The sequence below is a fragment of the Leptinotarsa decemlineata genome, unplaced genomic scaffold, assembly GCF_025532065.1.
Source record: "Leptinotarsa decemlineata unplaced genomic scaffold, Ldec_3_MD MMD2_tig00001019_RagTag_RagTag, whole genome shotgun sequence".
In the NCBI taxonomy this organism is placed as follows: Eukaryota; Metazoa; Arthropoda; class Insecta; order Coleoptera; family Chrysomelidae; genus Leptinotarsa; species Leptinotarsa decemlineata.
The window spans coordinates 4,390,440-4,405,204 of NW_027412557.1; the positions used below are offsets into that span (position 1 = coordinate 4,390,440).

General features: G+C 33.4%; 2 protein-coding genes across 3 annotated transcripts; one reads left to right on the plus strand and one right to left on the minus strand.

The window, feature by feature from the left end:
* Positions 1–215: 215 nt before the first annotated feature.
* Positions 216–13,526, minus strand: LOC111511457 (NCK-interacting protein with SH3 domain). 2 transcript variants are annotated; one of them, XM_074175366.1, is made up of 8 exons: positions 13,333–13,526; positions 12,864–13,265; positions 12,283–12,803; positions 8,639–8,841; positions 8,244–8,347; positions 913–1,134; positions 680–852; positions 216–478 (listed from the first exon to the last, which is right to left on the minus strand). In XM_074175366.1, the coding sequence occupies exons 1-8, from the start codon at positions 13,355–13,357 to the stop codon at positions 290–292; spliced, it is 1,839 nt and encodes a 612-aa protein (XP_074031467.1). In that variant the 5' UTR covers positions 13,358–13,526; the 3' UTR covers positions 216–289. The 2 variants fall into 2 exon arrangements, with proteins under 2 accessions (XP_074031467.1, XP_074031466.1); XM_074175365.1 differs by having other exon boundaries at positions 12,283–13,265; positions 13,333–13,525.
* Positions 4,418–7,794, plus strand: Pp2A-29B (Protein phosphatase PP2A regulatory subunit A; the record flags this gene model as incomplete). The annotated part of the gene is given in 4 exon segments (XM_074175372.1): positions 4,418–4,539; positions 4,541–4,674; positions 7,009–7,093; positions 7,095–7,794. Coding segments are annotated over 4 exon segments (876 nt in total), but the record flags the coding sequence as incomplete, so codon positions are not given.
* Positions 13,527–14,765: the final 1,239 nt, after the last annotated feature.

Consider the following 14,765-nt stretch of genomic DNA (forward strand, 5'->3'; position numbering starts at 1 on the left):
TTTTATGCCACAAACATCAATTTTCTTATAAACTTTCAACTTGAAGTAAATACTAGAACTTTGATTTTCAACTTTTGTCACTGAACTTCGACAAATTTATTAATTCTTGAATATCTATAAAATTTATCAACTCTTGAATATGTATAATTTAAAGAAAGTAGTAAAAGAGATAAATACTGATAACATTTTTTGGAAACTTTTACCATGTGGAAAAATCAACGTCACAGGTGGCATATATTATTACGTATAAAAATAAAAATATCACAAAATTTATCAAGAATGTCAGATCTTATTTGAAAAAATGTGGAAATTCGTTTGATATTTCTTTCACTAATTTTTGGTCAAATTTACTCCATTCACTTTCTTCGCAAAAAATCCTCGTAAAACATTTCAAAATTTCATCCACTTTGTGCCTATGTTCATCATAGTTTGTATTTCTCATTACCCTCCTACAGAGCTCCAAATATTGTCGCCTTCTCTGAAAATAAAAGTATAGATTATGCATATACCTTGATAAGGGAATCAGAGAAAGTAAAAAAATCATTAGTCTTGAAATCGTTCCACTGAATATGAAAATACAAATATTTCTATCAAATAGCTTATTCCAAATATTGCTGAACTTAAAATAATAAAAAAATGTTTTTTACAAAATGATTTCACTTGTGGCTTTTATACTTACCATATCACCTGATGACAAATCTGAAATATTTCTGACTATGATATCTATTAATACTTTGATGTCATTGGTATAGAATAAAGCTGAAGTTGTTCTACGACTGAAGAGATCATTGAACAGTTTCAAGAGCGAATGAGGGGGTGCAGGTTCATGATCAAAAATTCGTACAGGATCCTCTGAAAAGGTAACATGTGTTACAGCAGAACAGTGGAATATGCATAATTAATGAACCTCACCTTCTCTATTAATGAGGAGAAGGATTTTTTCAGTAAAGGTTTTAGCTACATCTCTTTCTTCTAAAGCGGCCAGTATTGGGTTTTCAATTTCATCAGAAAATTGTAAATTGTAAGAAATAATCAGGTTGAGGAACAGGTCCGGAATTTGTTCATCCAAATCAGTGTCAGGCGGATACTCAATATTGTCAAGTATAAAAGCCAAAAATCGTTTTCCTAGCAAATCTAAAAGTATGAAAATATATATCATTATGTAAATCTTTCAGTTTTATATATATATATATATATATATATATATATATATATATATATATATATATATATATATATATATATATATACCGGCTGTCCCACATTTTGAGGGATTCTCTGAATTTTTCCATTGAGGAGTAAGATAAAGATCTTTTCATAATTATGTCGGGTTTACATTCAGTGATTTTGTTTAAGATTATATATTGTCCAATATGGTCAGACAGACATGGATCCAATACACCTGAAGTCACGTTCTGTTTCTCTATATTTGTCAATACATTATCAATGCAGCTGGATGAATATGCTGTTATCCTGGTGAATTCAGATATGATTATAGTGAGGCCAAACGAATTTAGTAAGCATTTCAATTCAGATAAGACATTCGAATTCGACTTGAAATTAATGTTAAAATCACCCAGTACTATGATTTTATTTTTACCTCTTACGTATTTATTTAATAAATTTTCCAGGTTTACCAAGAAAATTTCAGCATTTCCCAAGCAGGATCTGTAAAGTGTTATTATTAAGACTTGGTTTGATAATTCTAAGCCACAAAATTCAGAGTTTATCTCATCATTCAAATCCTTTAGTTGTAATGGTTTGGACTTTATATTATTTTTTGTAAATATAGCTACTCCTCCGTGTCTATTATGTATTCTACAGAATTCTGCTGCCAGAGAGAATCCTGAGATGTTGATACTTTCAAGATTTGTTTTTTCTTGCCAATGTTCTGATAGACTTATTATATCAAAATTGAATTTGTCCAGAAAAAGATCAATTTCTTCAGTTTTATTTGATAGGCATTGTATATTTATATGAAATACACTCACCACATCGACCCCCTTCAATTCCTTAGATAAAATAAAATTTGTCAATTCTACATGAGACAATGAAACTGATGCGGTTTCCTCCTTTGTAGTGTTCGACAATTTTTTGGAATTCCCCAAATCTATCAATATTGGTGATTTGTCATTAGAATTCAATTGGAGTCTTTCCTTGCTCTTTCTAAAAAAGAGACTGGTCCCACTGTAGGTCCATCTGTTCTGAAGTCATATCTGCGATATCCCACACCTCGAGGCCAGAAGGATGGTTTGTAAAAATCTTCCTTAAATTTAAAATCCGCCGCTACCATAAAACTCTTGAATCCGTTTTGTTCTTTTAGGAGAGTTACTGTAAAATTCTGTGCGTTTTGATTAGTCTTTTCCTGTAAGTATTCTTGAATGTCTTTTTCTTCAACATCTTGATTAACCCTGTATATAAACATCCATTCTCTTGGATGCCGTCCTCTGAATTTTCCATTTCCATCATCTGCTTGTCCAATGTTTTTCCGATGATATTTTTTAGGTCTCCTTTCCACTGTTTTCCACTCACTATGTTCTTCTATCTCATTCTTGTTTGGCTCTTCTTGATCAGTCAAATTGATGATATCATTCATCAATTTGAGCTGTTCCTTCTCAATGTTGGACATCTCATTTTGCTTTCCATCAGAGCTGGAGTTCCCATTAGTTTCGGCAGATGTTAACTCATGTTTACTTAAATTTTGATGTGACCAGTTTTTCTGAACCTCTCGTATATCAAATTTCGGTACGGTATGACCACTCTGTTTCAGAATGCTATTCACGTTTTTTTTAACAGAAGGAATGCCCGTTCTTATCTCTGATGTAGCGTTTTGTTTTTGCAGGTTTATTATTTTTTCTTGGATTAGTTCTTTACTTTCTTTCAATAATGTGTTATTTTCAGACAAAAGTTTATTATTCTCTTCCAATTGCTTGATGATTTTCCTTTGCATGACCACTTCTATCTTCAGTTTTTCATAATCCATTTTCTCATTTCTTGTTAGTGCATCCGCAACATTTGTGCCAGTCGCATCCTTATCCCAAGGACTATTAACGAGTGTACCTAGAGATTGACCTTTGGATTGTCTGTATAGATTTTCTTCAATTTCCTGCTTACAGCAGTTTTTTCTCTCCAGGCAGCTTTTATGATATGCTTTCCTGCAGTTTTGGCATGACATTGGATTTTTTATTACACTTTTTTTGCAATATTCACATTCTAGATTTAACACCACATCTTTACTTTCCGCCATCTTGGCAATATATGGCTTTACTTTCCGCCATTTTGGCAATAAAACTGATTTTGACGCCAGTAAAAAATAATTAGTGATTTTTACTGTCCTCAATAATAACAAATTGTGAATTTGACAGTGACTCTAACGTACAGCCAAAACTACTGAACTTAAATCTTGACATATGCAGGTAGGTTCTTTGTATTGCATAAAGAAGCATCAAGAAAAGAAATCAGAAATTTCCACCCCCAACGAGCAAAAATAGTGGTTAGAAAATTGTATTAAATTTCGTCAGAAATGACGTTGGAAACGTGAAATGTTGAGTTGATGAAAAAATATTGTAACTATATGTTTAAATGGTCTGTCACGAAACTTAATGTGACAAACCAAATTCTACGCCGGTGAAGCCGCGGACAACAACTAGTATTTATTATGAAACATATAGTTAAGTCAGGTGAATATATTTTTATAAACATATAAGTAAAGATTTTCCTTATGTAAGTAAACAAAATAATCTCTCTTTTCTGCATCTGTCTACAGGAATCTTACTTCACGCCCCAAGAGGAGTTCAAACTGAGAGAATACTACAGTTACAGAAAGGATGCCATACCAAACTACAGAACCAGAGGAGGTGTAGCTATCTTTGTAAAAGACCACATTTCCAGTCATGACAGAACTCTCCAGACCAGAATTGAAGTCTTTTTTGGCACAACTCCACTAACGTATCACTCTCATCAGAATTTCCTAAATTTTGGAACACCATTTGAATAAGCTCAAAAATTGGTAACTTTATTCTAATTCACACCGACCTATTTATAAAAAATTTATTCCACGTTGCAATGTGTTACGATTATTTCATGAAATCTGTCATTGTGATTACTAACTTCAAAATGTAATCGTAGTTGGTAGTTAGGTTACATGTGAGTAAATTAGTGATCTAGTAACTTCATCTTGATTTCATCAGTGGAAATCTATAATAACTACATTAAAAAAATTACGTTGAAGGAGTTCTAGTAAAAGGAGATTTAAATAGGGCTCTTTACTAGTACAACCGAGAACTGAACTTCCTTACAGGTACAACATTCAAAATAAAATTTATCTACCAGAAATATACATTTTCATTGATTGAATGAACAGGGCGGCCACTTTTTCAATTCTCCTAAGAGGACATTGTGAAGTTTAGAAGAATGAGCAACAAAGTTCGCGGCCGCCAACAAAGTCAAAGACTTCTGTCAGAACCTAGACAAAACTCACCAGGAAAACATCATAATGACGAACATACTGCCTTGCATCAAGGACCTCGTTGCCGACCCAGCAAGTCAAGTCCGCTCTGGCTTCCGTCATAATGGGACTGAGCCCGATATTGGGCAGGCACAACACTATCGAGCATTTGTTGCCCCTTTTCCTGACACAGCTTTAAGACGAGTGCCCCGAAGTCAGGCTGAACATTACACAACACAACAAAAAAATATTTTTTGAATGTTTCCTACACTAAATTAGTCAATTTCTACTAATTTTGGGGTGATAAAAACGAAAATAACAATGAAAAATTTTTATTAGCTCTGGTTTTTGAGATACACAGTACTTAATCTTAAAGAGTAGTTATACTATACGTGAAAAGTGAAAGTACATAAAACAATATTGTTATGTTTCTTTTAGAATATTTTAAGTACAAAATTAATAAAAAAAACATTATTCTTAGTGTTTTGACAAATAAAAGAAAATTGTACCACCAAATTTCAATTAAGTCCATCCGATTCACTGTAAGATCGCTGTCGTTTAGCTTGTCTTTTATAAAACACTTCTGGAGCATCCCTACACACAGACCAGCAGTAGTCTGCAAGCATTGCTTCATTCTAACGGCCCTGATATCTCTGTTCCATTAAGGCAATGTCTTGATGGAATCTTTCTCCATGTTCGTCACTCACAGCTCCACAGTTTTGTGGGAAGAAATTAAGATGAGAGTGAAGAAAATGAATTTTTAAGGACATGTTGCATCCAAGTTGGTGGTAAGCTTGAAGAAGCTCTTTAACCAGTGCTGTGAAGTTATCATCTCTTTTGTTACCTAAAAACCCATGTACAACCCCCTTAAAGGCTTCCCAGGCTCTTTTTTCATTTCCTGTTAAAATCATGTCAAAAGCAGGATCATTTACGATTTCACGGATTTGAGGCCCAATGAAGATGCCTTCCTTGACTTTAGCATCACTCAACCTAAGAAACTTTGCTCTCAAGTACTTAAAAGCTTGTCCTTCCTGGTCCATGGCCTTCACAAAGTTTTTCATTAGTCCCAACTTAATATGTAATGGGGGAAGGAGAACATCCTTAGGATCTACAAGAGGCTCGTAAACTACATTTTTCTCATTAGGGTTTAGGTCTCGTGTAGGCCAGTTCATTTTTTTATAGTGAGATTTTCTATCCCGACTGTCCCACAGACACAAAAAACAACAGTACTTGGTGAACCCTAATTGCATTCCTAGGAGTATAGCAATGACTTTCAGATCACCACAGATGTGCCACTTGTGTTGTTCATATTTGATTGATTGGAGAAGTGTTTTCATATTTATATACGTTTCCTTCATGTGAACTGCATGACCTATAGGAATAGAGGGTAGCTGATTTCCATTATGCAGAAGTACAGCTTTTAAGCTTAGTTTTGAAGAGTCTATAAACAGTCTCCATTCAGATGGAGTGTGATCCAAATTCAAGCAGTCCATCAAACCATTAACATCAGAACAAACTACGAGGTTTTCTTTTTTCTCAAAAAAAGGAAGCAAATCTTTTTGACGCTGTCTGTACTGAGATATTTTCACATCATGTTTTAGAAGATTCCACTGTTGTAGTCTTGACCCTAACAGCTCAGCCTTTTCCTTAGACAAGCGAAGATCTCTTATAAGGTCACTCAACTCTGCTTGACTAATTCTGTGCGGATCACTAGACCTATCGCTTACCTCAAAATCAGGGTCATAGGATGTAGAAGGATGGGTTGCTCCTTCTAAACAGTCTTCATCACCTTCCTCTAAAATTTCATAGTTTTGGGGTGGAGAAGGGACTGGCAAATTGTCTGAGTGTGGTACAGGCCGAAGAGCAGATGGGAGATTAAGGTATTTAACCGTTCCTCTTTTCTTCATAGATAAACCTTGCTTAATGAGAGGAGTTAAGCAGAAATAACAGTCGTCTGTATGATTGGTAGGCTCAGGCCAAACCATAGGTACTGCAAAAGCCATTGCCCGGTTTTTATTTTTCAGCCACTCTCGCAATATGACGGAACAAGAATTACAACATATATGAGGAGCCCATGATTTATCTTGGTCCCCAACTTTCACACCAAAATAATGTTCATAGGCTGTCTTAACGATAGGTGTCATTTTACGTTTCTGAGCCTTAAATGTTATTTCACCACTTATATAGCAAAAGCTATCGACAGAATTCACACACTTTCGAGGCATTTCAGATCAGCACTTAAATTAATTTAAAAATCAACTTTACACGATAATTTCAATAGCAACCACGTGCGTACAATTGACAAACTCACATAGGTTATGTTTACTACTTAAGAACAGCTGATGAGAGGGGTGTTATGTAAACAAACATGTGTACCAACTGTTGGTGATGAAATATTTCATTTGTTGAAAACTCAATATACATATATATAATATAATGATACTATATCTTGAAAACAAGAGCTAATATATAATTTTTATGGTCACTTTCGGTTTTAACACGTGGAAATACATTAAAATCATCTAATTTCAACCCCGAAACAAAAACTTTGTTGTGTTGTGTTATCTCGAACTTGGACTGCGTCAATGAGGTGATCGGCATCCAGCAGCTGTCACAATCGTTGCTGCCGGCCATCGTCGAACTTGCAGGATTCCAAGTGGAGGGTTAGATCGGCGATCATCGAGTACATGCCGCTGCTGGCTGGCCAGCTTGGCAGGGAATTCTTCGATGAGAAGCTGAACGCTCTGTGCATGACGTGGCTGATGGACCATGTTTTCGCTATCAGGGAGGCAGCTACGATGAATCTCAGGAAACTCGTCGATCAGTTTGGAGCCGAGTGGGCGGAAAGTACGATAATCCCTAAGGTTTTGGCAATGTCTCGAGACCAAAACTACCTCTACCGAATGACCTGCCTGTTTTGCATAAACGTTCTGGCTGAAGCATGCGGCAGTGACATAACGACTAGGTTGCTCCTCCCGACAGTCCTGAGCATGGCCAACGATAAAGTAGCGAATGTTAGGTTCAACGTAGCTAAAACTCTGCAGAGAATAGCGCCGCAACTGGATCAGGCTGTCATCCAGCCACAAGTGAAACCAGTTCTCGACAAACTTAACGTCGACAACGACGTTGATGTGAAATATTCCGCGTCGGAAGCCATAACAGGGATTGCTGCTCTAGGTTGAGTGAAAGGGTATAAGAAGAAGGGATGTAAAAGCAGAAATAACAATAACAGTACAGATTGGAAACTCAAATTCAAATCTATTATACATATTAAAATGATTAATCTCATAGATTGTAATATCACATGATTGTTGTGCTCTATTATTTCAATAAAAGAAAAAGTGTAATATGGCGTTTTTAGAAGTTTAGTATCAAAATCTTTTAGTACTATTGTCAAAGCTATTTTCAGTTTTTAATTATTTATTGGATTTTTTTTTTATATTTTGCATGTGGAAGGAAATGATATTACAAACTTAGAAAGGAAGTTCAAATTTATCTTTGGTTTTATACTATAAGATTGTTTTGTATTATAAGTAGTTATTTATATGAAATATTTTCTCGTTGGAAAACGAGATGAGTTTTGTTCAAAGACCACGTTAGCAATATTCAGATATCCAAATAATAAAAAATATAATCACCAAAATAATAAAAAATGTAATCATTTTCAGGGATTTTTCTTATATCTGGAGATTTGTGCTAGATTATGATATCTTATATTTTATAGAAATGTTTCCCATTTGTTTAATTATAATACAGTAACAAAAATAATATAAGAATAATAAAGTAATTTACTTACCATAGTGTGTGACCGGCATTGGTTGTCCCATTGAAAATATCATTGTGAGCAACAAAGACGAATAGTTGAGCTTTGGTATATTTCTGGGATTAGTCATTATATCTCTGCAAAATATTTTTTTTAAATGACAAGGGTTAAACCCACACTAAAGTAAATTAAAAAAAGAAGAAAAATAATCAACAAGAATGGATCTGAAGATTTCACATACAAAATAAAAATCAATGCCCAAGTCAAAAGCAATAATATTTAAAGTACTTTGAAAAAAAAACCCAGTTGAAACCGATTAGATACGGAACAAAAAAAAACGATTCAGAAATCTGAATATCTAGTTTATCTTGAAATTATACTTATAAAAAACGAATGTTCTATGATCTAAATCGTTATGATTGATATACCTTGCCAATTCCCCAGGAAGAACCGAGTTCAGCATAATGTTGATAACTGTTTTGTCCAGACTGCAAAGTACTCCAAGTGCTTGCAATAATAGTTGCCTTATTGACCATCTAACCTCCATTTGATAATACTGTATTAACGTGTTGATTACATGGTATTGATCATGAGATATTACATGCCTTGATATACTCGCATCAGCATTAGACTGAAGAAAAAAGTAATTACTAGGTACGTTTATAATTTTTGGTTACTGAGACTGGCGAAGGAATTTCAATTTGAATATTATTACTTCTTGATATTTGTGGACATCTACTCTCAGATTTGTGTTTTTTATATACATGAAAGAAAACGTGAAATGCCACCTTCAATGTATGAGCACATTTTTTCAACAGTAATTAACATAACCTTTTTTCATTCCATTCAATAACTTACATTACAGTCAATGATGCATAACTGAATCATAAAAAGGTCATGAAAGCATCCAATCTTCATTATACAAGTTAACTCGTTCTGTGAAAATCAATTTTGTGCATTTATGAACAGAATGAAAATGTATGTATTTCCACTTTGATTTCCTGCCTTCAGCAGTACTGTGCTATTGCCTGGAAGTTGTACTGCTGAAATATATAAGTCTCCTGCAACCTTCTTGAAGTTCATGATCCACTGAACAGCAATATGATCAGTTCTCACAGTGACATGACCCAATGGGTAGGTATGAAAGTGTTCAAAGAATTTCACTAAGACTAAAATAACCTTCCTGTCACGCTTCTGCTCAGCTGTGGCCAAGACCAGAACTCGTGAGGCATTTCCCCAAAAACAAATTCCATATCTTAGACGGGACTTTACTATAAAGTAGACAGCTCTTCATGTGGACAACATCAATTCCCTCGAAATAATTCTTGTTGTCAATCATCCAGATGACAGTCTTGCATAAGTTTGAAATGTGGATATCAAAAGAGAGACAATCATCAACATGTTTTCGATAAGGACTGATTATTAAATAATCTAGAAAAATGTTATCCGAAAATACACCTGTAAGTTGAAATGCAAGTCTTTAAGGTATTCAAGGATGATCTATTTGCAACAAACCTTCAATTTTGCTAGAAATAGCAATGAAACGAAAACAAAACCCTGAGGAACCTCAGAAGTCACGAAAAGGGACTTGGACAACTCATTACTGACAAAACGAATACGACATAAAACATTTCCAAGCATGGCTATGTTGCTTTCTGTAAGAATCTCCTCCTTCTCTAACCTCAATACTTCATTTCTTGTTGTTCAACTGTTAGAATAATTTCTTATTCTTTATTGTTCTTTTCTTTTACTTTCCTGTTCTTGAAATTGTAGATTCATTGAAATGGGCAACTCAGTAATATCTAGGGAAGTGGTCATTTCTTCATAGTTATTTACTCCTGCACTTTTGATAATTACCATAATTACCAACTTTGTTTATTTATGTGAAATACAACTCAAAATACTGTACTTTAACTACACTTCATGATTATTTCAGTAATTACTATTGATTGTTAGCCTCTCCACACTTATCTGAAATTTCCTTCTGAATTAATTTAATTTGCATTGTGTTGCCCTTGTAAATTCAAATTCAGGACTTAACTTCTAGGACCCTCATCATTACCTTCTTGAGCGATCATTGCTAGCCATTCAATTTCTCATTTGCTTTCAATAAATCTTTAAATGCTTTATCTTGGTATAAATTGCCATGGTGACCATACTCTAGGTACATTGCCGATCCTGAGCTAAATGCCAGAGGCGTAACAATTCTTATCATGTTGGTGATAATGAAATGTGGATATCAAATTATTTTTTTACTTCATCTTTATGTATGTGATAGCTTGTAAACCATGTAAGTGGATAATTTGAGTGGCTTCTTCATTCAAATTTGAATAGTGATTTCATCATTAAAGTTATAGAATATTATTCATAAATCCTAGACTTTTTATAAAGACATACTTTTCATTATTCTATAAAAATCAAGGTATATTAACGGGTTGCATCAAATTTTCAAACATAAAAATAGCTTCCAAAACTTCTTGATAGGACAAGATGATGAAAAGTCTGTCGAGTCTGCAACAAAAAACGTATTTTTGTTAGATTGAAAGAGTTATTAATACTTGTTTCAAAGACCACATAGTTCATAACCAATTTCGTAGGACACAAAAGTATTTTTGAAAAAACAAGTTTAGATTTGAAAAATAATGTTTGAAATCATCAAAACATACATGACACTAAACTATCACTGGATGCTAATAAGAGAATGGAAATATCGAAGTGTGGCTTGAGAACTATAATCGGCAAAAAACGCCTAATAGTAAACTTTTATACAAATCACTCTCTTTGAATTAGCCAGATAATTCTCACAAATTAATACTCAAGAAATAAGTGATATGTGATTCTTTTTAATTCAACGTGATTGTTGATAAGTGAGTAAGGGAAGCTTTTTTGTTGGACAATAACTGAAACATTATTTCTGGAAATATTGGTAATTATGAACTCATTGTTGAAATGCAATCTATAAAACATTTCACATCACTGCAGCACATAGACATACTGTGCTAGTGGTGAATACTCGTTCTCAAATCACTTGGTTACTGTTGATACACCAATATATTTATCAGGTTCAAACTATGAGAATGTGTGGTCAAGATAATCAATGAGAAACTGAAGAATATATTCAGATGGTGTAGTGTTAATTAATAAAAAATAAATTTGTGTTGATTAATAGGAAAAGAGCAAAAATTAATGAGATAATTGAGGTGATACACAAACATTAAAAATACTTTGGTGTTTTTTAAAGGTAGAGCTTGAATTTCAGAAAGCATTTAAACTGTTTTTTCGGAAAGAACGTTTTTGGCTTTCTAGTACTCCATCTTGATACAAAAAAAATATGGAAGATTCCTACATTCCTACAAGATGGAGTACTAGACAGCCAAAAACTATCCCAAAAAATTAGTCGCTCCTAAAAAAATAACCCTTTCTATTTAAACATTTAAACCGTATTATCAAACAAAATTAGGAAAATGAGAAACCTTTACAAATATTACCCCATTTAAACTATTTTGCCCCAATACTACATAAAATATTGCATTGAGAATAATTTCATTTTGTACTAAACTCACCCCAATCAGGGTTTATTTTTTCTTTCACTTTGTGAAAAATATAATTTTTATTATCTTTTATTTATGTATCACAAAGAGAAGTACTATGTATTGTGTTTTCAAGAGTTTTTAGTGACACAACAAAACCCTGAAAATGATTACAAAAGTATCCATCCAAAGTATCCAACAACAAATAAATCAATCAATCAATCATGATCAGAGCACTGATATGAGTCAGATTATTCAATAACTATTTAGGAATTCATTTTTTCTAAAAAGTATAAAATAGAAATTACCATTTAAATGGTAAAATATTTGAAGTGGCAAAGTGTTTCATGAGAAAATATGTTTATGTCATTTTGAATGATGAAATAGAACTTTTGTACCACTGAATATTGAAAGCAGATGTGACAAACCAATTGTGATTTTGAATTAGTGATTAACATAAAAAAATGTATAGTTGAAGAAAAAAATTTGAATTTCGTAAGTCCAGAAGTTCATAAATTAATCATACTTTTTGAAAGACATACCAGAATAGAAATGAGTTCCATAATATATTCTTTAATAACATCTTCATCTTCATGTAACATCCAGCTTCTTTGTTGAGAATCCTCCTTGCAAGAAGTAAGTTCGTTGAATATTATTTTAAGGCGACTAGCATCATGAGTTTGATCGATTTGAACATCGTCAACAAGAGAAGTTTGTGAATGAGATAAAATTGTACTGAGATATGGAAATACTGAAGCCGGTAAAAGTTCATGTAAACCCTGAACTACAGTTACGACGGCTACCCGTGACATTTCATGGGATAGCTGAGTATTGATTCTTACACTCTCAACTAAATCATAAACAGACTGATGTGTAATAGCAGGGGAAATGTTACTACTAGTTGAGGATGATATATTAGATTCAGACTTCTTACGCCCATTACAAATTTCAGACTTTATTTCTTCGTGGATGTTTTCTATAGACTTCTGAACACTAGCTCTACTTAGTCCTTTCTGTATTGGTTTGATTAGTTCCTCAGTCACAGTTCTAGAATTTCTTGGTTCTGATAAATTAGAAGAATAACAGCTAGTTGTTGAGACAGTTTTAATAGGTTCTAATTTACCATCCGAGTTTTTAAACAGTAACGGTGGCATATCGTCACTATCTGCACCAATTGAATTCTTTGAAACCTCAGGTAACTGCTCGATTTGCCTTTTCAGATCCTTCAATCGCAGAATGACTTCACTTCTATCTCCAATCGTACATTCTGAAGGAACATCATTTTTTCTCAAGTGTTCCAAACAGTTGTCTAAGAACTGTATATAAAAAGAAGGGTTTACTGTGACCACTTCAACATAATTTGAAGGAATGTAGCCCATGTCACCTTTTTCACTTATTACTTCCCACCAGTTTTTGTGTTTCGTATTTGTCTGGTGCAGCAAGAAATATTCATTACTTTTGAAGCTCAGCGTTTTGGCATATGTTGCTTTAAAGTCATATAAACTGTGCAGCATGTCAAGATTTCCTGAAATAAATTGATAATTTGATATAGGGTTTGCAATACATCCTAGATAGGAATTATCGCAGCTCACCAGTCAATATAATATCCTGAGACATTTTCAAATAGTTAAATATAATAATTAAAAATTAAAAATATAAAGATATAAATGTCACTGTCACACCTATTTCTATTTTTTGTTTGAAATTCATTTTGACATTATTTTGATTCCATTCCATCTATTGGAAAATTGTTAAACTAAAATTGACCATAAGCTTTGTATCTTTGTATATACAAAGCCGTAAGTACGTAAACCCAGTTACGACATACAATGCTACTGATACCACAGATTAAATATTTAATCTGTGCTGATACACTGGTACAGATATGTGATGTCACTTGTGAAACGTACATAGATATTACGTCACTTGTGCAACGTACAGAGATATTATGTCACATTGGTAGGTATGCGTAATTTGAAATATAATGAATGGCTGATTTTCTATTACTTTTTTATATCCATTTATATATGTTAATAGAATAGTAACAATTTAATCAAAAAAAAATTCACAGAGGGTTACACTCAGCCTGAAATCGTGTTTTTTTTTGTTCTTTCACCATAATTTATGCATTTCTGTTAAGCAGCTACAAAGAATATTGAAAAAATTGAATCTGAAACGAAAAAATGTTGAAGAATCACCCATAGATGATGTGGTTTTTGGGGTGTTAGACGAAATTGAAGATGGTAGTGGAACCTGCCTAGGATACAAATCGTTATGGAGGAGGTTAAAACTGGCATATGGTATCCAAGTGAAAAGGAATACTGTTTTGAAATACTAAGGATAGCTGATCCGGGAGGTGTTGAGGCAAGGTCATGTAGGAGGCTAAAGCGATGTAAATAAATAGTTCCAAGAGCCAGTTTTATATGGCAAGCACATATTTGGTGATGATAAATTGAAGCTATTTGGTTATGCAATCCACGGAGCTATATATGGATTTTTCAGAAAAATATTGTGGCTACAAGTAGCTTCAAGTAATAACAATCCTAGGATAATAGCGTCATATTACTTAGAAACAATTAAACAATTGTAAGTTGTGCCTACATTGCTGAGAACAGATGAAGGAACAGAAAATATCATAGTTGGATCTTTGCAGAGTTATTTAAGGTAGGTATTATCACAATGATAATTTAGCAGGATTCAAGAGTCATATTGAAGGAAAGATAATCTCCAACAAACCTGAATCTTTCTGGTCACAAATGCGACGACAGGGTATGAGTTCTTGGATAAGTTTTTTCAAAGATCTCAAACACCGTATGAATTATGATGATATAGTGATCAGCTAATTGTGAAAAGTCTCAGATACTGTTTTGGTTCTATCATTTGGGGTGAACTAGACCTTTTGGCGAAAGACTGGAACACACATACTATAAGGAAACAAAAAAAAACTTGCATGTGACAAGCCGCGCACATTATATATTTATGATGTTTCCTAGTGACATGATTTATGTTTGATTTTCATGGCTTA